This window comes from Alexandromys fortis, unplaced genomic scaffold (genome assembly GCF_014885135.2).
Source record: "Alexandromys fortis isolate MF-2015 unplaced genomic scaffold, M_Fortis_MF-2015_v1.1 scaffold_23, whole genome shotgun sequence".
Classification (NCBI taxonomy): domain Eukaryota; kingdom Metazoa; phylum Chordata; class Mammalia; order Rodentia; family Cricetidae; genus Alexandromys; species Alexandromys fortis.
Window position 1 is genome coordinate 3288222 of NW_026067907.1, and position 24020 is coordinate 3312241.

Sequence of the window (24020 nt, forward strand, 5' to 3'; positions counted from 1 at the left end):
GCAACACACAAACTCCTCTCAGTGTGGTCACAGCTACCACCTAAATTAAGCATCCTCTTTCACGTGATTATGAATACCATGTTTGAACTTCAGTCTAATTCCACCTTGCATAGCCATCATTATACCCTTAAAACATAAATCTGATATTGTCCCTTGGCTCAAAACCCTACAAGGGCTCCCTGAAGCACTCAGGTAAAGCTGAGTAGAATTCATGATCTCAGAGGCACCTCACTATCTGGCCTCCCCTCTCCTCTTCCCAACACAGCTTCTCCCATCCTCTTCTCTGCTGCAGCCTCTTCAACACACCAGCCACAGCCCATTTAAGGGCATTGGTATTTGCTCATCCTTCTGCCAAGAATACCCTCCCATCTGTTGGTCACAATGCACACTGAGATCTGTCCTCAGTTACCCTGGTTAGACTGCATTCCCTCCTGCTCCTCATTCCCCATCTGTGGTCCTTCCATGTAGCATGTATCACATCTGTATGTAATTAACTATATCAACCAGCTACTGGCCCCCACTAGAAAGAAAGAAAGGAGTTGTAACTTTGTACTCCCTGCTGTATCCTCAGCTCTTAGGATGGTACCTGGCGTGCAGGCAGGACTTGCTACCATTAACAATAGATGCTGCCCATTTCCAGACTTGATAGGTGAAATAATGGAATACACTCAGCCCCCAGACCTTGAGTGGGAGAGAGAAACACAGCTCCTGACAGGTCCTGTACTCAGGTGAAAGCTTCATTTTCCAGCCAATCAGAGCTGAGAAACCAGAAAGCTCTAATAGATATTAAACCAGTCACAGGCAAACAAGCAAATAAATAAAAAGAAAAATTCTCATCTTAAAGTAGATACCCTTAAGTGATAAGGGATTTTAACTTTACTTGAGAAAAACCGCACCTGTTTCGAAAAGCTGGACAGGCTAGTGGTGACTAAGAAGACAAGCCAGGCCATGCCTGCAGCACGCTACACCGTGCAGAGCCTCACCCTTGGCCATCCTCGCTGCTCTCCTACTCTAGGCTTGCACTGGCAACCCTAAGAACCTAGAAGCTCAGAGAGCCGGCTCTCCCGTCCTCAGAGCCTCTGCGGCCGGCTGTGTCAGCCAGAGTCGCTATCACACAAGCTAAGGGCAAGACTTCCTCACTCTTACAAGAGGCACTGCTCATCAGTCAGCACCGCATTTGTGCCTGTTTAGATGCCGGCCTGGGGCCGGCCGGGGTGTTCTGCGTTCTTCCAGTCTGCGGCTAACAATTCAGGGTGCACCTATGGGAATAATCTGGGGGGTGTCATGTTCATGTATATTTGCATCATTTCACACTCAACTTCGAGGGCCTGAATTCCGGCTGACACTCCTCTGTCTTAACACGTCTCACGCGCCAAGCAGCATGAGATTTGCATTCATTAAGACACGAGACAATCAGCCCACTGCAAAGAGAAGAGGAATTCTGTCATCCGAAAGGGCAGAACTCTGCAGGATGGCTTCTTCGTGCAAAATACACCCCAGGTGGGCTTGCCCCCAGAATTGAATCTTTGGTAATGGGGGTGGGGTGCGTGTGAATGTGAGCACACATGAGTGTGCAAAGCAGAGGTCAAGCTAGGTGTCATTCTTTAGGAGCAATCCCCCTCGGGGTTTTTGTTTGTCTTGTTATTTTTGAGATAAGTTCTCTCAACTGGGATCCAGGGCTAGACCAGCTGGCCAACAAGTCTGACCATCTGGCCCTGTGTCCCCAACTCTAGCATTATAAGCACAAAATCGCCATACCCAGCTTTTTCCTTGAGTTGGGATCTGAACTCAGGTCCTCAAGTTTTGTAGGACAAACTTGACAGACCTATCTCCCCTAGTCGCTCTCATACAGTGGTTCTCCTTCCTAAGGCTGCTGCCCTTTAAAACAGTTCCTCATGTTGTGACAACACCCAACCATAAAATAATTCTTGCTGCTACTTCACAACTGTAATTTTGCTACTGTTATGAATTGTGATATAAATTTCTGTGTTTTCTGGTGGTCTTAGGCAACCCTGTGAAAGGGTCGTTTGACCCACTACAAGGGTCGAGACCCACAGGCTGAGAACCGCTGCAATGAAACCATCACGCTGGGTCACAAAACCCAGACCTACAGAGGTGATGGAGTGCTCTGGGATGCGGCATCTCCTCAAGAATCAACTCTGTGCTATTCACAGAAGGTCTCTCAGCCTTTACCTCGCCACAGAGGCCTCCTTACTTCCACAGCCCTGGTCAGTACACCTTTCCCAACCTCGGACCTACCGGCTCATTATCCATGACCCAAGAGCAAACTTCAACAACAGTGGATCACAAGCGGTTTACAAAAGAGTGAAAAGCGCTTACCCCGCCACGTGCTCCACCTGCAGCCCTCTAGACCGAATGAGACAAAGCCTGACCGCCCTACCAAGGGGCTGGCATGCTACGGGAGGCCTCCATAAGCACCATATCGCTGAGAAGCTGCAGGCAGCCTGCAGACAGGCTTCTATTCCATTACAAGCCTGCGCCTGGCATGAGGCAGAGCTGCTGGTACAAAGTGATCATCCACACATCTTTATTTTGAGCTTTTAGGAAGGAATTAACAGTTGGCTAAGACCTAATGAAAACTTAACAAACTGTCATCTGTTATAACCATCCATGCATGTGTGCATAAAGATAAATGTGTGCACACAACCTGTATTCACACATATACTTAAAGTCTATGCATTATCTATATACTTGCAGATCAAACTGAAAGATTAAAATGACCCATAATTTTTAAGAGAGAAGCTTCACTATTTTTATCATTGTAATACTACAATTAAATGTAGTAATTAAATGTAATTAAATGTAAAAATTGTAATACTACAATTTTTTTAAGTACTATAAACAGTATTTCTTAGTTCTGTTTGCCAATTCAGAGCATTCTGAGGATAAAAAGGACTTTAAGACAATTGGTAATTTAATAATCCAATAAGGACCCCACTAAGTTGTCCTCAAATTTGGAAACATAATACAATTTAAGTGGCACATAGAATTTGATAATACAGATAGAAACAGCTCCAGCTAGGGGTCAAGACTACACAGCCAGTACTCTGTAAACTGAGGCAGGAGGACCCAAAAGTCTGTGTCTTTACTGAAAAATAGCCACCCAGAGTCTTCTAGGTCCTTCCGGGCAAGGGTAATCCATCTTAACAATACTGGCACACGATGTTGCAATCTTAGAAGTAATGAAAATAAGTAAACTAAGATGAAACTGCAGGCTTAAAGGAGGGGTGTACTACTTCACTGAAGAATTACTATGTAGGAAGTCAATTTCCTCACATTTCGTAGGTAGGTTTTCATGAGAACAACAAACCTGGAAATGTTGGCTACAGGGCATATCAGATACTATCCCATAGGGATGTTTTTGTTTGGTGCCTGCAAGATTTTCAAACAGTGTAACAGTTTTCTTAAAATTGGGAAATATCAACTACAAATAGACATGCAGCTTCTTTTGAAACAATATAAAGCAAAAGTCCAAAGACTTGGAAAGTTCAGGTCCACAGCTGGCAGACACAGAAGGGCGTGGATGTGGGAGTGATGCTGGAGTCCCCTCTGTGTGCTGTGATTACCATTAAGGAATAAAGAAGCTGCCTTGGCCTGTTGATAGGCCAGAACTTAGGTAGGCAGGGAAGACTGGACTGAATGCTGGGAGAAAGAAGGGCGGAGTCAGAGAGACGCCATGGAGCCACCAGGGTCAGATATGCCGAATCTTTGCCTGTAAGCCACTGCCATGTGACGATATACAGATTAACAGAAATGGGTTAAATTAATATGTAAGAGTTAGCCAATAAGAAACTAGAGCTAATGGGACAAGCAGTGTTCTGATTAATGCAGTTTCTGTGTGACTCCAGCTTCCACTTCTAGCACTGCACTTGTCCCTCCAACATTGGAGTTTGACACTTTTGTCTGGTACAATGCTCATGACCCTTTCTGGTCTCCAATGTTCGCTTCTGGTGGCCCTCTTGACTCCCACAGCATCCGACTGATTCTGGGTCCACATACTGAGACAAAAAAACTTCTCAGGTCAAGCATGGTGGCACACTCACTGGAAGATCAGTGCTCAGTGCCAGCCCTGAGCATGCAATACTGTGACTTTAAACAAGGCTGAAGCTGTAGATCAGAGGCAGTGTACTTGGCCTAGAATACACAAGGTTCTTGCTTCCATCCCCAGCACCATTTAAAAAAAAAATCTAAATAAGCAAATAACTTAAGCCTGGTGAAGGAAGAAACAGACCCATAAAATACCCACTTGTCCTAGGTTTCTGCAGGTGTTGCAACACAGAAGACCACGACCAAGGGATGTACCATACGAGGGACTGAGCTGCCAGCTGGGAGTCCACTGAGACAACAAACTTAACTGGCCCCAGTACACGCTGTAAGAAGAGCACTTAGGAACCCAGGTCCAGTGACCCAAATACTTAATCATGTCAAAAACCATCCCTGCGATCAGAGTTCCCCTTCCTAACCACCCAACATGCTTCAACCTAAAGCCACCTCGTTAGCAGGGAAAGTCTGACTGCTGTCACTGGTTTCTGTTTGGTCCCTCTGAAAGGGGGCAGACTAATGCTTCTGGACTTACAGGCTGCACCAGAATCACCTGAAGACGCTGAGTGTCAGAGGCCTGATATGCACCATAGCTATGTCCCCAGGTGGTGCTGAGACTGAACAAGCCGGTTCCAGGGCAGCCGTGTTGCCTTAGCAGGAGGCAGCACTGGCATTCATCTGGGAACCGGTCTCTTCAAACCCCGGTCAGAAGCACCAGGGGTCAAAGAAATATGATCACCTATTTTTGGCACCCAGCAGGTTTCCCTGTTCCCAGGACCCAGTCCGTTCCTGTCGGAATCCAAACCAGCACAGAGGCTTTTTTCTCCCCAGAGAGGTCTGGCTTTGTGTAAGGTGCGTTAAGCTGGCTGAGGTGCTCACAGGTGAGCCTCATTATCCCTGTCGCTAGGCGCCTCGCTAGTGGAGAGTCGGTATCTTTTTGATACTCCTTATTAAGCATTTTCTAAGCTGCAGGGTAGACAGAGAAACTTCCAGAAATGCTGCTCACAGATGCGTCATCTGTTCCCAGTTAGTGATGGCTCCTGTCAGAATCCATGTTAAGATGGTGCTGACAGCCACAACAGGTGCTAGGGAGCCAGGCCATCCCAGCACACCAGGTTCGCATGTGCGGGCTCCTCTGCCACATACATCATGCTCCCACAGGGATCTCACTAGACCTTCCTGCGGACACTGTGATTTGGAGTTACCTCAAGGGGCTAGGCTGATGGCTCAATCAGTAAGGCGCTTGCCTTGCAAGCAAAGGACCTGCAACCTACAGTAAAAACAAAAACAGTAAGGCACAGTGGCGTGCGGGTGTAATTCCAGTAGTGGGGAGCTAGGCAATCCACAGATTCCCTGGCCAGTCAGCATGGACACTCTATCTTAAAACAAACAAACAAACAAGCAACAAGTAGATAATACCTGAGGAGTAGCACCTGCCATTTTCTTCTGCGTTATACACACACACACACACACACACACACACACTCAGGAGCATGCATGTGCATGAACATACTTGAACACACAAACCCACACCCCCACACACCTCTGAGAACATGTAAAATTATTCAATTAGTAAACATTTAAGTTAGAATATCTCTCTCTCTCTCTCTCTCTCTCTCGTGTGTGTGTGTGTGTGTGTGTGTGTGTGTGTGTGTGTGTGTGTGTGTGTGTGTTGGAAGCACATGGTCCCCCACCTCCCCAAACACTAACTTTCCCCCTTTCCCCTTCCTGGATCTCTCCCTTTCACTTCTCTTTCCCTCAGGAAAACATGACTCAGATGACCCCTCCTCCTGATAGATAACACAGGGGTTTCCTCCTGGAGAGTGACAGTCTCCTTGCCTCCAGGCGGTGAAGAAACTGGGCCTGTAAGTAAAACAGAACTTGCCAATTATTCCCCTACTTCCATTCCGATTCCCTCCCTCCTTGCCTGCCCTTCCTATTGAGAAGTGAGACACTGAGTGTTTTCAAAAATGTGTTCAACTCTTGCTTGCTGAGAATGTCCCACAATACCATCTATTCAACTAAAATGGCTCTGATTTCTAAAATAAAAATTAGGACAGACCATCGGCGGAGCAAAATATTTTCAGTCAGATCTGCCAGTTCCTGTACTCAAACACTTTCAAAGTTTTCAAACACAAAGCATTCTAATGTCTCCCACCTATTTTAAGCCTGTGACTTAAAGAGCTGCTTTGTCTGTCCCAGTAAACACATCTGCATCTGAACCTCCTGGGCACAGGTTAAAAACTGTTCAATCGGCCATTTGATGTCAGAGAAACTAAACTGGGCCAGGACGGCTTTCACAGAAACCCTATTCATGGAGGAATAAGCAACTTCAAACACGGGAGCTCCAGCAGAATGCACCAGAAAAGAACAATGATGCAAGCCAAACGCATGAAGGCAACAAGAGAAAGGCTGGATGCCCAGCACACGTGGCAAGACAGGATCCAGGACACGGGGAGGCCAGAGAACTTACCTAACCCCGGTAGGAAGAAAAGAGACAGACAGACATCCCAATTTCAACTGCTGTGTTCAAAGTACTGAGGCTTAAAGAGATGGATGAATTGTCCCAAACTTGACTTCACAGTCCAACATGAGCAACGTCACAGTCTAAAGCATCATCTCCAGAATAAGGCAATATCCCCAGCTCTATTCCCTACATTCAGGGCTACCACAGAAGCCAGATCAGAGCTGGGTGACAGTGGCGCACACCTTTAATCCCAGCACTTGGGAGGCAGAGGCAAGAGGATTGCTGGGAGTTCAAGGCCAGTCTGTTCCACAAAGTACATTCCAGAACAGTCAGGGCTGCTTCACAGAGAAACCCTGTACCAAAAAACAAAATGAGAAAACAGAAGCCAGGTCGGACAAGGCCATGTCCTGCTTTTCGTCCCGAGTACAAAGTATTCCAGGGGCCTTCCACGGGCGCACAAGCCCTCATGCCCAACCTCCCCCTTCCCCGCTTCAGCTGCCACCCACCAGCCTTCTCTTCACAGCTCCACCGTCTTCCTTTCCTCAACGCCCCTACAAGCTCACGCACTCCGCAGGGCCTTGGCACCAACCACTCTCTCACATGATGGTCCTCACCCTAATTTTCCACAGCCAATTCCTTCCTGTGTTCACACCTATACGCCATCTTCTCAGAAAGGCTTCCCTGGTCACACCATCCAAAGGAGCCCTTCACCAGTTGTCCAGGTTGCTCTCCTCCACATCTCTGCTTTGTTTTCCTCTTTACACTTAACGATACAGATCATCTTCTCATCCACCCACGTAGAGGGGCTGGTCCATCGCCTACATCTATCCGGCTAAGAGCAGCTGAAAGCCTGTCCCTAGAGCATCACCCTGAACGAGGTACTCACTCACTCATGAATCGCCATCAGCCTCCAGAGCCATGGGCTCCCCTCTGGCTTCCCCTCAGCAAACTGAAGGAACCACACATGAAACATTAGGGAGGAAAAGTTTGTCTGTGCCAAATATGTATACACCTACTATTCTTATTCTCACTGCCTAAGCAACATAGTTTCACAGTGGCTCGTCTATCCCCTACATTTTATATTAGAAGTAACCTAACAAGATTGGAAGCGTAAGAGAGGACACACAAACACTGTGTCTTTTTCTATAAGGGAATGAGCATCCAGGCACATTAATATCCAGGAGTCCTAAGTCAAACCTCTGCAGACAGAGAAAGATCCTGCTTGTTAACCTAACCTGAAGCACTCTTTCCTACCACAGCACAGTGTCACCATAGCAACACTAAATGGTTCTCAAAAGATATGCCACCTAACTTTTGTTTTGTTTTGTTTTGTTTGAGATAGTGAGGTATTTTATTTTTAATAATTTGGTCTCTTACAAATTTATGTCTAACAAGGTCACATTTTCCCTGGATGTACTTAATGTTCTAACATTTTTGCATTAGCATACTGGCTACAGGGCATTTCAAAGTTCAAACAAATTATGTATGGCATTTATGTGGCTGGAAAGTAAGTTGGATAAAATAAGCTGGCCTAGAAGATTCACCACCATAGTGATGTGGTATGTCTCCCTGTATGCTGTGAATATGTTTTTTTTACTTAATGATATTTATTTATTTATTAAAGATTTCTGTCTCTTCCCCACCGCCACCTCCCATTTCCCTTCCCCTCCCCCAATCAAGTCCCCCCCCCACGTCAGCCCAAAGAGCAATCAGGGTTCCCTGCCCTGTGGGAAGTCCAAGGACCACCCACCTCCATCCAGGTCTAGTGAGGTGAGCATCCAAACTGCCTAGGCTCCCACAAAACCAATAGCCACCTAACTTTTTGATACCCCCATCTTCCCAGAAGACATGGGGGTGAGGGGTCCTCTCAAGAAAGGAAAGGAAGTGACCAGGAAATCCACAGGGCAGAAAACAGCTGATAAACCCACTTTACTTGCTTGTCTACCAATAAAAAGGGAGGTCCTGCTGTCACAAATGACTATGTGACATGAGAAAGGTGACAGTCACAAGGGTGCTGAATATTTAAATAAAGATCATCCAATCATATCCCATTTATTCACTTGGAAGTGTTATGAATTAATAACAAATAATTAAGTGTATGGATATTTATACACCATACACTGTACCAAGTGTTCTCCCTCTAACTAAAATCCTGTATGTTCATTATCAGGGTCCCTCTTCCATGATGATATGCATGTGAAGATGAGCTTGGCAAAGTCACATGGCAAAGTTTTCCAACCTCTGGATGTCGGATACATGACCTGAGACAGGTTCTGTCTTCCTCCAAAGTCCTGGTGTTTTCAGTCCTTCAACCTGCCCAGCCTTCTGGCCAGAAGAACTAAATGGTACACTTCAATGAACTGAGAGAGTACCAAATAAGACCGTAACAACTACAAGTGTTGTTTAAGAAAGTCAGACACATGTGTACATACGTGTGTGCGTCTACAAGCCAGATGTGCTAACTGGACCACTTAGACAAAAAAAACATTGCACTCAACATAAAAATAAAATTGGGTTGGGGGGTTCAGTGTCCAGCGTGCCCAAGGCTCAGGATTGGATAGCATCACTAGAAAATAAAATAGTATTAGTGTGTATACAGAGAGAGAGAGAGAGAGAGAGAGAGAGAGAGAGAGAGAGAAGAAAACCAGAGGAGAAATGTTTTATTCCATTGCTGAGCTAACATCCCAACTGCTAGGAAGAGAAGAGAAGTTCCTAAAATCAAGAATTCTGCAGGAACAGCAGCCAGAGCAAGTACAACATTGGCAGCCCCCTGAAGTCACACCTTCCCAAACATTCATTCCCCACCCACCTGGACTAGAGGAAGGAACCGAGGCCAGTGAATCAAAGCCAGTGTCAGCTCCCGGCCTCCTGATTGGGGACAACTCATCTTACTCACAAAGCCCCACTTGCTCATGTCAAGCCCAGAAAATGGCTAAGCCAGGGATAAAACTCCAGAGAAAGCAGAGATGGGAGCCAAACAGAGAAAGGAAAGTGAGATGAGTCCACAGATGTTCCCAAGCATGGCTAGCTGCGACAGCCACAGGAAGAGGCAGCGGCACACTGAACCTCTGATGGCCGAGACTGGACAAAAAGAGGTGCCCTCCCATCTCCGAGGATACGGGACCCAGGACGGCCAAGTTTGGCAATGACACGAACTTCTGAATTTTGAAAACTGCTGTGGCTATCTATTTATTCCTGAGGTGGCATCTACTGTCTCTGTCCGCCAAAAGCGAAATATACACACAGGAATCTCAAAATCAGCTAGGAGTGGTAATCCCCACGTGGCCCCAGCCCAGAAGACATTACAGGCCAATGGCCCGTCATGTCATCCTAAGTACAGCTGAGCCACGTGAAACAAGCAAGCTTCAACCACAGTGAGCACTGACCTGCAACACCTTTCCAGCACTCACCGTAAAGAGTAAAACAATAGCCGGGCGGTGGTGGCGCACGCCTTTAATCCCAGCACTCGGGAGGCAGAGGCAGGCGGATCTCTGTGAGTTCGAGGCCAGCCTGGTCTACAAGAGATAGTTCCAGGACAGGCTCCAAAGCTACAGAGAAACCCTGTCTCGAAAAACCNAAAAAAAAAAAAAAAAAAAAAAAAAAAAAAAAAAAAAAAAAAAAAGAGTAAAACAATAAATAATAAATAAATAAATAAATCCCAAAGTTGTTATGGGCTTTCCAAACCTCCCAGAGGACAGATAAAGACTCACAGGGGCAATGTCTCGTTTACTTTGCTAAGAACTGCATGCGTTGTTGCTAGGTGATGCCTGTAAACAGAAGCACGAGCCTTAAGATTGCCTTTTCTGTCTTAATGAGTGGCCAAGTCAAATACCCTCAACCTAAGGGCGAGTACTCCAGAACTCAAGCACTGAGCTCATGTGGAGAGCGGCAGGGCCTACCAGCTAACTTTGAAAACATGTGTTTTGACTGTGTGCTGCAAGAGGGCTTCTCCAACCGTAAAAGGTGTGTGGTGGCCAGGGGATCATGTTAAAATAGGTTCTGACGTGACAGGCCTGAAAATGCCAGAGGAGGTCATGGACCAGGTGGGTATGGGTGGTGGCGGGAGGGATCATTTTAATGCCATGTTAGTTGGAAGTGGAATTCCTCTTAAAGCAGATGCCAAGGGGCCCGGGGGCATGGCTCAGTGGGTCAAAGTGCTTGCCAATCAAAGATGATGACCTAAGCTCGAGCCCCAGACCCAAGTTAAAAAGTCAGGCACGCAGCGTGCACTTGTAAAGCTACTACTGTAGGGAAGCTGAGACGGGAGGGTCTCGACAGCTTGCTGGCCCGCCAGCTGAGCTAATGCGAGCCCTGAGCACTAGCAAGAGACTTGTCTCAAAACACAAGATAGGCAGCACCTGAGGAATGGCGTCTGAGGTTGACTTCCGATGACACACACACATGAACGTGCACACATACACGCAGAGGAAACGAGAAATGTGGATGGTTTGCCCCATATGAACAAGAGGTACGTATCATCAGCCAACCTAGAACCTTCCTGATGGGCTACATGTGCCACTCTAATTCTCTGACCGGTTGACAACCGGAGCTCTCTACGGTCAGAATCCACCTTAGGAGACCTCACTGCTCGGAGAACAGTTCATGACCTGAAGCTATAGGATAAAGGGAAGGAAGCAATAAAAAAACACAGCATAGCAATTTATGGGGCACTTATATAAGATCACAGTCAGAGGCAAACCGGGATGCCAACTGATCTGACTGCGGTGCCCACGCTCCCAGCCACTCAGCTCCCCTGTCTGGCATGAGGCATCAGAGATGAAGAGATGCAGGAGAGCTTCAAAGCGCACACTGCTTGTAAATCCATGACCCTGAGCAAACCCTCCTTCCTGCCTCCATCCCTTTAATATGGGCTAACAATGGTACCTACGTCTCTGCTTGGACTTTTCTGAGGACTCAAAGGACTGTGTCTAAAGCAAGCTCTTGAAACAGCATTTACCACATAATAAATGTTTTTCCACTATAGTGATTAAGAAAACTTAATTGCTGAAGCCCAGGAAACAGAACAGAGCCAGAGAAGGAGTCGGCGGGAAGGAGTTTCTGTGCTTTGGAGAGGGTCTTCTTTTGTTTCCACAGAGGATGTGACCCTATGGATTGCATCTATCCCGGTATGGTATGATAGACCACGCCCTCCTGAAAGGTTGCTGTGAACACCCTCAAAAAATTACTTCACTCAACTGCCAACCGAGATGACCCTGGCACACAGGTTATACCACAAAAGACCTAATTAACGACGCCCCTATTCAGCAGGAAGCAGTTTGGAGAGAAAAAACTACGCCCATGTTCCCAAATATTGTTTATAAATGTTCTTTTACATTTAAAGGGGGATATGATATAGATATGAATAATTTGCATTGGTATGGATTTTAAGGTCAATTTTGTTATATGTATATGTATTTTTGAACTTGATTAAGGTATTGTGATTATGTAGTTCACTTAAAATGTAATGTATAATTAGGAAATATAGGTTGTTAATGGATAATCATTGCTAATAGTTAAGCTTGTAGTCATGTTAGTTAGATTTTCTAGATATATAGAGATATATTTCAATTAGATAGGCATTCTTCATATCTTTCAAAGACTGCAGAATATGGCATTTAAAATATTTTAATAACTTAGGACTTTTCATGACAAGGAGACACGTCTGCTCCTGGCAGCACCAGCTACTTCAAGAGGAAGATGGGCATCGAAGAGGATCCTTATGGAGTTGGATAGTCATTTGGGCAAGAAACTGCTCTTGCCTGGACTGTTGCATAAACTGGACACAGAGAACCCTCAGAGAGAGGACTGCTGAACTTGCCTAAAGGTGAGATGGTCTTTCGGGGTTCCTGATTCATGAAAGAGTCTACAAGACATTCTACAGAACACAGCAGAAAGTGACTGAACTGTCTTTAAAATTTCCTGCTTCATGGAAATGTATCTGGATACCATGGGCCTGTAGGCCGAAGATGGATGCCCCAACGGTACAGAGGAACTTTGGGTGACTGTCCAGGCAGCGAGATGTCTCTGTCATTTCTAGAGTTTTCTTATTTCTTGTTTACTTAGATAATATTATATCCTTCTGGAGTCTTTGATGGAGTTGAAGAATAAATAGTTATAGTTTTCCTTAGTTATGATAAGAGATAAAATAGATATAAATATTGTAACTGTAATTCTTACTTGATAACTGTTTTGTTATATGTAATTTTACTATGCTAAAGTTAAAGCCTTTCTTTTTTGTTTAAACGGAAAAAGGGGAAATGATGTGGGAATGATTTCTTACTAATAAAGAAACTGCCTTGGCCCATTTTATTGGATAGAAAATTAGGTAGGCGGAGTATACAGAAGAGAATTCTGGGAGAAAGAAGGTTAGAGGAGGAGTCGCCATGATGCTCCCACTCCAGACAGATGCAGGTTAAGATCCTCTCTGGTAAGCCAGCTCATGGGCTACACAGAATATTAGAAATGGGTTAGAACAATATGTAAGAGCTAGCCAATAAGAAACTGGACCTAGCCGGGCCAGGCAGTGTTTGAAAGAATACAGTTTCCGTGTAATTATTTCTGGGTATAAGCTAGCCATGCGGGCGGCCGGGTGCTGGGGACGCAGCCCTGCCGCTCCTATTTCAACATTTCTGGACCTACGGTAAAACGGCTATGGCTCCTGAGACCTCCCGTTTCCAGGGGCCATAGAGGCCAAAAGGAAAGGTACATCCTGAACTGGAACCAGGAATGCAAAAACTTGACCTCCAGATACTGTAGGGAGAAAAGACAGCGCTCAACAGTGAGGGAGCACACGGCAGCTCACCTACACTGTGAAACCCCCCCAGCTCCTCCACGAGCACACAGTGAGACCCTTTTTAAGGATGCTGATACGTTGTATGCTCGGGCATTCCAGGGAAAGGACGAAGGACAGGCAGATGCTTCCACTGCCACCTGCTCAGCCTTGGGAGGGGAAAGTCTCTGCCACTGTCTGATAGAGGTGGAGACAGTGACTGACGGTCCACTGGCCAGCAAGAGGCTTCTGGCAGGAAAGCTGAGCTATCCAGATGTGCTGGCTCAGTATCACAGTGACTGAGAGCTGCCAGTTCTAACCGATCATGGCCAAGAGAAGGACAGGGACACTGGACAAAGCAGTGCCTTCCTTCTTGAATTCAACAGTGTGAAAACAGAAACGCAACTGGGGGCAGAGACGTATTCCAGAACTAGTATTTAAAGAAAGCTGAAGGCCAAAAACCCCGTCTATTTTAAGGTTTTGACCTGAGGTTACTCAAGAGAAATGAAAATGACAGTATTTCTACAGCAGAGCAGGGCTGTGGTCTCTAAGTAAGAAACTGGGTTTGGGTCCCTCTTGAAGTACATACCATGTATGGCCTATATTCTATGTTCAATGCCACGTGGTAGACACTCGGGCTACCTATCAATACCTAGGCTTTCTTCCTTCCTAACTCATCCCGACTGTGTTAAGGTCACAATGTGCCCAACTCGGTGCTGAAAGTGCAGTACAGTGGTAGTGCTCGCCTAGCACGTGTGAGGCCCTCAGTTCAATTCCCAGCACCGGACATACACACAAATCTATAGTGATGGGCTCTCTCCGGTCTAAAGTGCCCATGCAGCCACTCTGACAACTGAGATGGAGCCCATATGACTTGAATGGGTTTCACAGGGAACGTTTTAAAGGGGAATCTTGGCTGTCACTGGGTGTTGATACTAAGTTTCCCTTTTCCTGCCCGCCACAGGAACAGAACCTGAGACAGACTAGTCACCTGCGTGAGACCAGGATGACAGCAGCCCCTGGGCTGCCCAACCTCAGACTCTCCTAAGAGAGAAAACTAGAACTCACAATTGCTTAGCGCATTGGTTCTTCTGTTGTGTGGCTGCCTCGACACACAGTAAAAATCTGCAAAAAGCCTTTAACCATGTGGTTTGGTTGGAAAGGTGCCATGAACTAAGAATCCATCTCATGTATACACAACTTTCTGACACAGAGAGACCATGAAGAATAAAATACATACATGCTGGATGGCTCTAGCCACTGACACACAGTATTAATACATTGTATCATGAGAATGCCGTGGGCCTACTCCTAGGGTGCTTTCGAGTCTCGAGTCTTGGTGCTTTCTCTGCATTGCCCTGGGAGGACAATCCTGACAAAAGGGAACGAGGCAGCATCTAGGCACGTGAATCAAATACTATGCACCAACGGGCTGGGTGACACCAGTCAAGGTATTTAGCTTCTCTGTGCCTCAGTTTCCTCAAGAGCAAAACGGAATAAAAGTTCCTGCCTCAAAGGCGGCTGTGCATATTAAAGTAAGTTGATACTTGTACGACACCTATCTATCCCTGCGCCTGAGACTGTTAATATTTACCAGGCAATTATTCATATCATGGTGAAACTGCTAATGGTGTAGGCAAAAGTTAATAATAAAAGCCAGATGGGCGTGTTTATCCAGCACACTGCATTCTTTCTTAACGTGGATCTGTGATGTTGACATAAGCCCAAGCGGTAGATGTGGCTGAGTGTAGATGGAGCTTTTCACGGTCCCTGTAACTCCCACACTCATAGTTACAACACCAAGAGTGGCAACATCTTCGTGACAAGCTGCTTGTCACAGGGATGTATTTATAAAGTGGGAGCTGGGCAGAGAGACGAGCAAAGACAGCTAACAACAGCCCCTAAGAAAACAAATAGCTTATGTCAGTTGTTTGGGGGAAAGTCATACCCATGAGCCGTTATAGCAAGAAATCCTCCCTCAATACGCCATGCACTCTGCAAGAAATGGCCTCTTGCCATGCAAGAGTTAGGCAAAGTATTTCCACCTTTTATCTTTGTTTAAGATTCTAACACAGAAAGTATCTAAGTCTTTTCTATGAGGTCAAAAGGGCACAGAATTTGTAGGACACTTGCCAAGTGCCAGCACAGGTCCGTAACCTGAGAAGTGAGCACCAAGGGTCCTAAACACAGCTGCTCATTCAGGGCAGCTCAAAACTTTCTCTAAACGGAAGTAGCCTCAACCAAGCCGTAAGGCCAAAGGCCAAAGTCCCCAATATATGCTTTAAACTTCCTTCCTTTTAAATCAATAATGATAATAATCATATGCAAATTAACATTTTCTCCCCATCCTAAGAAAGGATGAAGGGACAAAAGGAGGTCTATCATCTCTCTATTATCCATCTATCATCTATCTATTTATCTAGCATCTATCTATCATCTATCTTCTATCATCTACCTATATACCTATCATTTATCTACCTATCACCTATCTACCTATCATCTATATATCTATATATCTATCATCTGTCTATATAGAGGGTGTGAAGATCTCACTTCATCACCCTCCTGTCTGCCTGATACCATCTTTCTGGTTGTAGACTATTAAGTAGGCTGGCAGCGGCACAGAAAGGCCAGAGTCATCCTCTGTCGCCCTTCATGAGACTAGAACAGTACCATACAACAGACACAACTGTGAGCCACAAGCATGAGCCATGTCACTGCAAAATCAGAGGCAGTAATTAAGAAAAAAGTAAACGGCTGGAGTCCATTTTAGAAGTAAATTTTATTCAAAATATCGTGTTGATATGTAATAAACATGAAAGTTGTTAATATTTCTTTTCCTTCTTCACACTAAGTCTTCAAACACGGGGGCGCTGCCTACGTAGCACACAGCAATTGAGATCGGTCGGTATGGTGGAGCAGGCCATCTGCTCCATCTCGGCAAGCTAGCTGAGGCGCCTGGTACTGTCTTCAGCACAAGTTACACTTCGTGTTAAGGGAATGGGCTTAAAATAACTTTTAAGTCTACTGCTGCTAACGCTGTGGTTTACTGTTCACCCTGGCACAGTCGCCAAGGCTGTGCTTCTCACAGCAGCTTTACTTGAGAGTCCTGGAAATTCTGGCCACTGGGAAAACAACTTCCTAAGAAAGTATACGGTACCCTTCCCCAGAGAAGACAGGAGTGACCACATGGACCGCATACACTTCCCTACCGGGACATCCCCTTCCAGGGGCCTCTCTGAGACACTGGCTTGAGAAACGGCAGGAGGAGTTTCCACTGTACCACAGCCATGGGCAGGGGAATTTGAAAGATGACCAGGACACATCAGCATCATCTACTCCTCATGTCCACCGGGATGAACAAAAGCAAACGCAGAGCACTCAGCCGAGTGTGCCCAACTCTACAGCTCTGTAACGACTACTGAAAAAGGGTGCCACTCATCTGGAAGACCAACTAGAAGGAGGCAAGAAAAGTAACTTGAAACGAATGTTGAAGTGAGGAGGTGGCACCCCTGAGAACACACTAGTTGATTTCAGTGAACTCTGTTCTACCGAAGAGGCCAAAGAGAGTCGAACCCCTCTGGCAACTGTCATGAGAGAAACGATAAAGTAACAGAGACCCTTCCACTCCTGCTACCCCGCCCAGCACCCACTGGATTTCCTCTTTCCGAGCACTGTACAGAACTGGACTGTAGTTCCAGACACTCTGCTCTCTTAGGGTTCAACTGGCCTCGAAATGCTGCGCCCCCGGGGGTCTTGGCTCCTCCAGAGCTGAGTCTCTGCCTCTGCTGGAGTCCTGGCGCAGGGATTCTCTCAGGCACGAAAGCCAGTTCACCCTCTCCAACCCAAACAGACAGGCTAGACTGGCCGCCGGAGACTCCGTCTACCTGCCCTACCGCCCGCCCGGTCACGCCCGCGGTCTGCTCCGGGCCCTCAGCCTTTGCTAGATACAGCGGCAATCACCCACACAAAGACGCCTTGTGTCTCTGCGCTTGGCTACAGGCAGCAAGTCGCGGGCACGGTACCCGAGCAGAGCAGAGAGAGTGCCCTGGCGCCAAATCCCCTGGCCCGAATGCCCAGCCCATCTTTCACAGAAAGGCCATTCCACTGTTCCCTGGCTTAAATATGGGTACCCCGTCCGCGGCACACAACGCGCACCCCCACCGAAATGAACCGCTCGGAGCAGGCGCACCAGATAGGGGCGCACAGGCCGCTCGGCAGAAGTTTGCTTTGTCGCCCTCAGGAGGGGCCAAGCACCCCAGTTCCTGACTCCTGGCCCGCCCCATCTCCCGGGCTGTAGAACGCGGGGGGTCCTCCACGACCCGCTCACCTCTAGTCCAGTCCACCACTTGTTTGGGGCTCCACTTGGTCACGGGCTCCATGGTAAGCGACTTCACTGCCCGCTGGGCTAGGAAGTCAGCGGCGGAGTGCTGCAGCCCGCGCCTGCGGTTGTCCCCTGCGCGCCCTGGGCGTCCGCTCCGCTCAAGCCTGCATGGCCACGGTTAGCGGGCCATCCCGCTGCAGCTCAGCCAGGAGAGCGCGGTCCTGGGCCCCAGCGCACGTGACAGATGTGTCCGGTATCGGCTGGTCGTCCAGCTGCAGTTCCCACACGTAGCTCAGTGAGACAGTTGCTCCTCGGCGACCTCCGCAGCAGCGGGAGCACCGCTGCGACCTCAGACTCCAGGCCGGGGCTGTCCAGGCATGGGACTCTCCTGGTCAGGAACTTCGAGGTCGGCTGGCACTCCGCGGTTCCTGCGAGCGGCGTCCGTCCCCGCCGAGGTCCCCACTCCGCTCCCCAAGCCTTCCCGCCAGCCGATCCCACCTCCTGAGCCACCGTCGCAGGCCGCCCAGGCGGGGAAGAACGCAGAGCGTGCGCGCTCGAGTTGCAAAGTTTCAGCTCTAAACCGAGCTCCGGGGAATAAAAGAAGGGGCGGGGCTGAGCGGGAGCAACACGTGGGAGGGGGCGGGGTCGCGATGACGCCGTCCCTGGTTACTTTCTCTCAGGCAAGCTCAGCTCGGCTCTCCAGGGCTCTACTTTTCCTTTTCAGAAGGCGGGCTGTCTCCGCTGCCCGAGTCCCTGGCAAGCCGGTTAGCTCTGAAGAGGTCCCAGCCTAGTCGGACCCGAACAGTCGGAAGCCTTGTGAACAGTTCTTTGTTGTTTGTTTAAGTAAGACGTGTATGTTCTTGTTTTAAAAGCTTCGAGTGAAGATCTTGCCCAGCTCATTTTACGTTTCCTACACTAAGTCACAATTGTGTGCTTTGGGCAAAAGGGTGGCGATGTACCACTGCTCTCGGGGTTGCTGCCGTGGATCGACTTCTCAGGGTAATAACAGCAGAACGGCAGTTCTTCGAGCTGTGTTTTGCCATAGTGTAATATTCATATTTTCAAAATGACCTAACGCTCGATTTGGATTAGTCATTAACCCTGGGGCGAAATTTGGCAGCAAGCCAAAAAAAAGAAGAAGATGAGGAGGAGGAGGAGGAGGAGGAGGAGGAGGAGGAGGAGGAGGAGGAGGAGGAGGAGGAGGAGGAGGAGGAGAAAAGAATGCCCAGTTTCCGCCTCCGACAAGGGGAGGAGAGCCCTTTCCACACTAGAAGCCTCAATTTGGAAGCAGAGCCTGGCTCTGGGGAAAAGCCTATAACCGGTGTTTACCTCCCTCTGGCCCTCCCGGCTCTACCTCCCACACACAGGCAGAGACTCTCTTTTGGCCCCTAGTGAGTCTTCTTTCAATTATAGCTATTGATTTCCATCTTCCCCATGGCGACTGTTAACCCAATCCAGGGCAGAGGCTGTTTGGTGTTGGGTGGACTGAGCTGGATCTGTTCTCCCACTCCCTACTACCTTGCTCCCGGCCTAAGGGAGTGGTTCGAGTTTATTCATTCAGTAAACACCCGCAGATGCATCCTCTGTCCCAACCACTGCCTTCATTCAATATTTATCGTGATGGGGTAGGTGCTGTTTAGTACCTGGGACAATCAAGGCTAATACCCAGGGCTCAGAGCTCGTTAGCTCTGTGTGTGTGTGTGTGTGTGTGTGTGTGTGTGTGTGTGTGTGGTATATTGTGGTGGGCATATAGTGTGTAAACTACCTTAGCCCTCCTGTGTGATTCATCTATACAGTAGAGAGGTCCAGCTATCAAAAATAGCTATCTTTTTTAAACCAAAAGCAATTAGCCAACCCAGAGACTTGGCAAAGCCATAAGAAGATTCCTGGTAGCATAGTTGCCCTCTTTTTAGAAATGATCTTTGACCTGTCTCTTTCCTTAACCATCTTTATGGCCTCAAGAGAGAACCATCTTGACCTTTGCTCAGAGGGAACTGTTAAGACAGTTTCGACTATCACCGTGTGACCAGGATGACCAAGCAACAGTGCTGCCTGCGGAAACCGGGGCAGCAATAACTAGGCTGAGATAATATGAATCAGGGTGTAGAAACAAACAAAATCACACAGAGAATCAAGTGCTAGTGATGTTGCTGTAGAATTTTACTTGAGGTTTTGACCATGTTCCCTAGTTCCTTTGCAATTCGCTGGAGCGCTAGAAGCTGAAATTCCAGAGCCCAGTTCACAGAGTTTTGTCCCATGGTCAGCACGCTCCATACTCAGCGCACACAGAAAATATGCCAAGAAAGGCGTGTTAAAATCTCCAACCTGGAAGGCCAATTAACTATCTAAATGAATTAGCATTAGCGATCTGTTTACCCTTCCAGTCCGGCAGGCTAATTACTATGTAAATAAGGCTTCTACCTTAATTACAGCTGTTAGCATGCAAAAGTTTTAGGGTGTGCTGACTGCCCCTCCGAAGTGCAAACTTCAAGGAGAAAGTTTGGCATATCAAAGAGGTGGGATTTGAGATAAACAGTTCCGGAAATTGATGTGTATACAAAAAAAAATCGTTTACAGATTTGCCAGTTTTCTTTCTGCTTGCTCCTGTGACCTTGTTACTTTGTACCCTCCTTTCTTCCCACCTTGATACTCACCAGGGTTCCTCCCAAGTGACTAGAGAAATGAGCAAACCTTTTGATTGATTTGATGTGTTACTGTGCTGGTACTAGGACCCATCCTCCTGTATTTCTCTCTCCTTTTTTTTTTTTTTAACGAGCCTCCTTGCATGTTTAGGTCAATTATTTAACCAACAAAATATCGTGTGAATATTGTAACATACTGAACTGAGTACAGAGATAAAAAAAAAAAAAAAAAAAAAAAAAACACAGCTAGCCGCTCTTGGACATCTTGGGACTTTCCCAGGAAGGGTTTTTTTTTTTTTTTTTTTTCTCTGTTGCCTTAATCAGAAGCCAAGGTCCAGGAGGAGCAGTGGGACCTGGACAAGGGAGTTTGGGAATCAATTTCACATTAGCAATCTGAGTCTCTTCAAAACGCATTTTAAGCTTTACTTGAAAAGCAGAAACGGAGCACTCTGGAGACATAACTGTTCCTATAACTACTGGGCAAAGGCAAGAGTAAAGACCCTGAACCCATCCCCAGTTCAAAACACTTCCCATAACGAAAGAATGTGTGTTCAGATGCCAACTGCTCCCAGCCTTTTTCCTCCGGGCTGAGGTCCCCACCCCACTTTGTGGTGATTCTAATCATGATGTTCTTTGCCTACCATTCTCAGAACATTTAAAATCATTTAATTTTTTTCTCCACATAGACTTTGTCTCGTCTTGTTTATCTTTTAGCTTGAAAGACCGCAACTAATTCTGCAAATTTCCACCCGCGAAATATCCTCCAGGGGAGAGGGGGAGCAATGGCCTTATCTATGACATCACCTGGCCGCAGAGCCATCAGTTAACTCAATTACCCCTGCTGCTGAGGAGCCTGTCTCTCACTCAGTTCCAATGGGTCTGCACCACAGCAATGAGATTGTCTCTCTAAATACACAAGCGTCCCACCAGGTAGTGATGTTCGCAAACATCTTTTCACTGAAATAAACGCAGCCTCGCTTGCTTGAAGGCTTTAATCATTCCAGAACCTTAATGCTGTCACCCTGCAGACAGCAGGAGAGCTGATGTTGGGCTTCCTCTTAGTGACTGTCTTTATCTCACAGACCAATGTCGAGGGCTTAAAGATTGAAAAACCTCATGTCATTTACTGGTTCTTATTATTTTTTCATTTTTACTTTTTTTTTTTTTTTTGTCATACTGGGGCTTAAACCTAAGGCCTCATTCACGCTAGCAAACACTTCACCATTGATCTGTATAGCCAACCTTTTGACTTTTTTTTTTTAAGGTTGGTTCTGATCAAGTTACCCAGGCTGACTTTGATCTTGGTTTGTAGTTCACTTAAGTCGTGAACTTGCAGTCTTTGGCCTCGGGCTCCAAACTAGCAGGTGGCCCCAGTGTAGACCACCAGGCTTCCTTCCACTGATTTATTTCTTTAGAAAGGAACCCGGAGCCTTGCACATACGTGTCAGGCAAGTGTTCATCCCCTGCCTCCACTATTTTAAATCACGTCCAGAAGAGCTGGTTTTAACACAGAAACAGTGACCACGGTAACTGAATCCCGAAGGCTGTGGCCTTTTAAAACAGTCCCTTGTGTTGTGACCCCCCCAACCATAAAATTATTTTCTTGCTGCTTCATAGCTGTAATTTCGCTACTGTTATGAGTTGTAATGTAAATATCTGATATGCAGGATACCTGATATGTGACCCCCCAAAGGACTCGTGACGTACGGGGTTGAGAATCACCGATGTAGAGGTATAGTTTGGAAGACTTGCTACATGAAGCAATGCCCACGAACAGGTAAGTCTCTCACCCTGGGATGCTAAAGCAGCTAACAGGGAGCACGTTGCTTTGACAAGGGACAGTCAGTCTCATATTCCTCATCCCTTGGCTACATGGTGCTCCCTGTAGCAGGTATTAGATTGCAGAGTGTCTGAAAAGAACAGAATGTTGTCCCCCCCCCCCCCCCCCCCATTGCTGCTCCAGCTCCCTAGGATTTCGAGGACTCAGACTCTCTGGACAAGGAAATAAGACACCAGCAGATCAACGATCCTTGTTTCCAACACAAGTTCTGTGTCGACAGTGGCAGGCAGAGGCATAGGCTGAGAGAGCATGGAGACCATCCTAAGTCTTTTTGAAAAATCAAAATTACTCCAAGCAAATCTTGAGCATTAGAAATAAAACACCGATTTGAATATAATGCTCTAGTGTGGACAAGACAGGCAAAAACAATTGTTGCCGCACAGCTTCCTATTTTTCTTATTTGAAATGGTTTAACAGAAATATTTTATAAGACTATTTCAAGTTGCCAGGTGGTGGTGGCACACGTCTTTAATCCACTTGGGAAACAGAGGCAGACTGATCTCTGTGAGTTTCAAACCAGCTTAGTCTACAGAGCGAGTTTCAGGACAACCAACTAGAAAGTTCTGCTTCTAGTGACTGAGGTGTGGGGGTACAGGCGTTCCCAGTCCATTTTCTTCCCCTGTTCCAGGACCTCGTCAGTAAGAAGTCACTGAGGCTAGGCGGGCGAAGGGAGAGTTCAGATGTGGGGGAGCCTCATTTTACAAGTCCTCGCTTTACAAGCGGAAAGTCCTTTAGAGATGAAAGCAGAGGCACCTGGGCTCCATGAACTCTTCCTGTCTATGGTGGAGAGAAGCAAAGACTGGACCTGAACAGCCAGCCAGGGCTGCACTTCTGCCAGCCCCAAACTATGTCCCCTGTAAAGGTCCCAAACCTGCCAGCCAAAGCAGAGTAAGAACAAGCGAGTCACAGCAGTGCTGGCTTCACCAACGGAGACTCAGGCAAGCCAACTCTAAAGTCTGCTTGGTCTGAGAGCCTCCTCCCTCTTCCTGTTCATGTCTTTTGGTTACATGGCTTCATCAATAAGGTACAGGCGGAAAAGTTTCTTTTCTCATAAAAATTCATTTTGAAAAGGAATTGTTCGACGTTCCAACTGACGTTCATATCCACTGTCTCAGCCAATCTATAGCCAGCCGTCTGACTCTGAGAAAGCCAGGCTTTGGCTCCTAAAGAATATTCTTTTGCAGCCAAGTGTGGAAGCACACACCTTTAATCCCAGCACTCAGAAGGCAGAAGTAGGCAGACCTCTTTGAATTCAAGGTCAGCCTGGTCTACAAATTGAGTTCCAGGACAGCCAGAGTTACACAGAGAAACCCTGTCTTGAAAAATCAAAAAAAGGAAGGAAGGGAGGGGGAGGGAGGAAAGGAAAGAGGAAGGGAAGGAAAGAGGGGGAAGGAAGGAGAGAAAGGGGAAAAAAGGAGGCAGAGGCAGACAGATCTTTGTGACTTCAAGGCCTGCCTAAGACGGTCAAAGATTTGTAGAGACACCCTATCTAAATAGTAATAATACTAATCCTTTCACCTCAAACTTCGTGGTTCTAGTGGTGAGAAATCAGTTGCTGAGGGCAGCTGAGGAGGGCAGATTTTCAAACAGAAGTCTGCAGCCATTTCTTCCTGTTGATACATATTTACATGGCTTAGTGGGGTCACATAAACTCACCTAAGTCAGTGTGCGATGCATTGGCTTTAAAAATGAAATGCTGCAGTGATAAGGAGAGACACATGTGTGCCTACGCGTCCCCGCAAGTGCACACACACGCATTCAGGTGTGCGTGTGCATGTTCTTGTGTGTTCATGTGCACACTTGTACTTAAATATAGAGGTCAGAGGAGAACATCAGGGGTCACTCTTCTTGTGTGTGTTTGTTTGCTTGTTTATTATAAGAGATTCTTATACTATTCAGAGAGAATCTAGGAGACA

The 24020-nt window shown here is 46.9% G+C and overlaps 1 protein-coding gene across 1 annotated transcript in view; it reads right to left on the reverse strand.

The window, feature by feature from the left end:
* Cnksr3 (CNKSR family member 3) overlaps positions 1 to 18186 on the reverse strand; it is a 100839-nt gene extending 82653 nt beyond the window's left edge. The window contains exon 1 of the mRNA XM_050135818.1: positions 17629 to 18186. Within this exon, the coding sequence (XP_049991775.1) occupies positions 17629 to 17680 (52 nt within the window). The 5' untranslated portion in view covers positions 17681 to 18186. The remainder of the gene's footprint in view (positions 1 to 17628) is intronic.
* Between the last annotated feature and the right edge of the window lie 5834 nt (positions 18187 to 24020).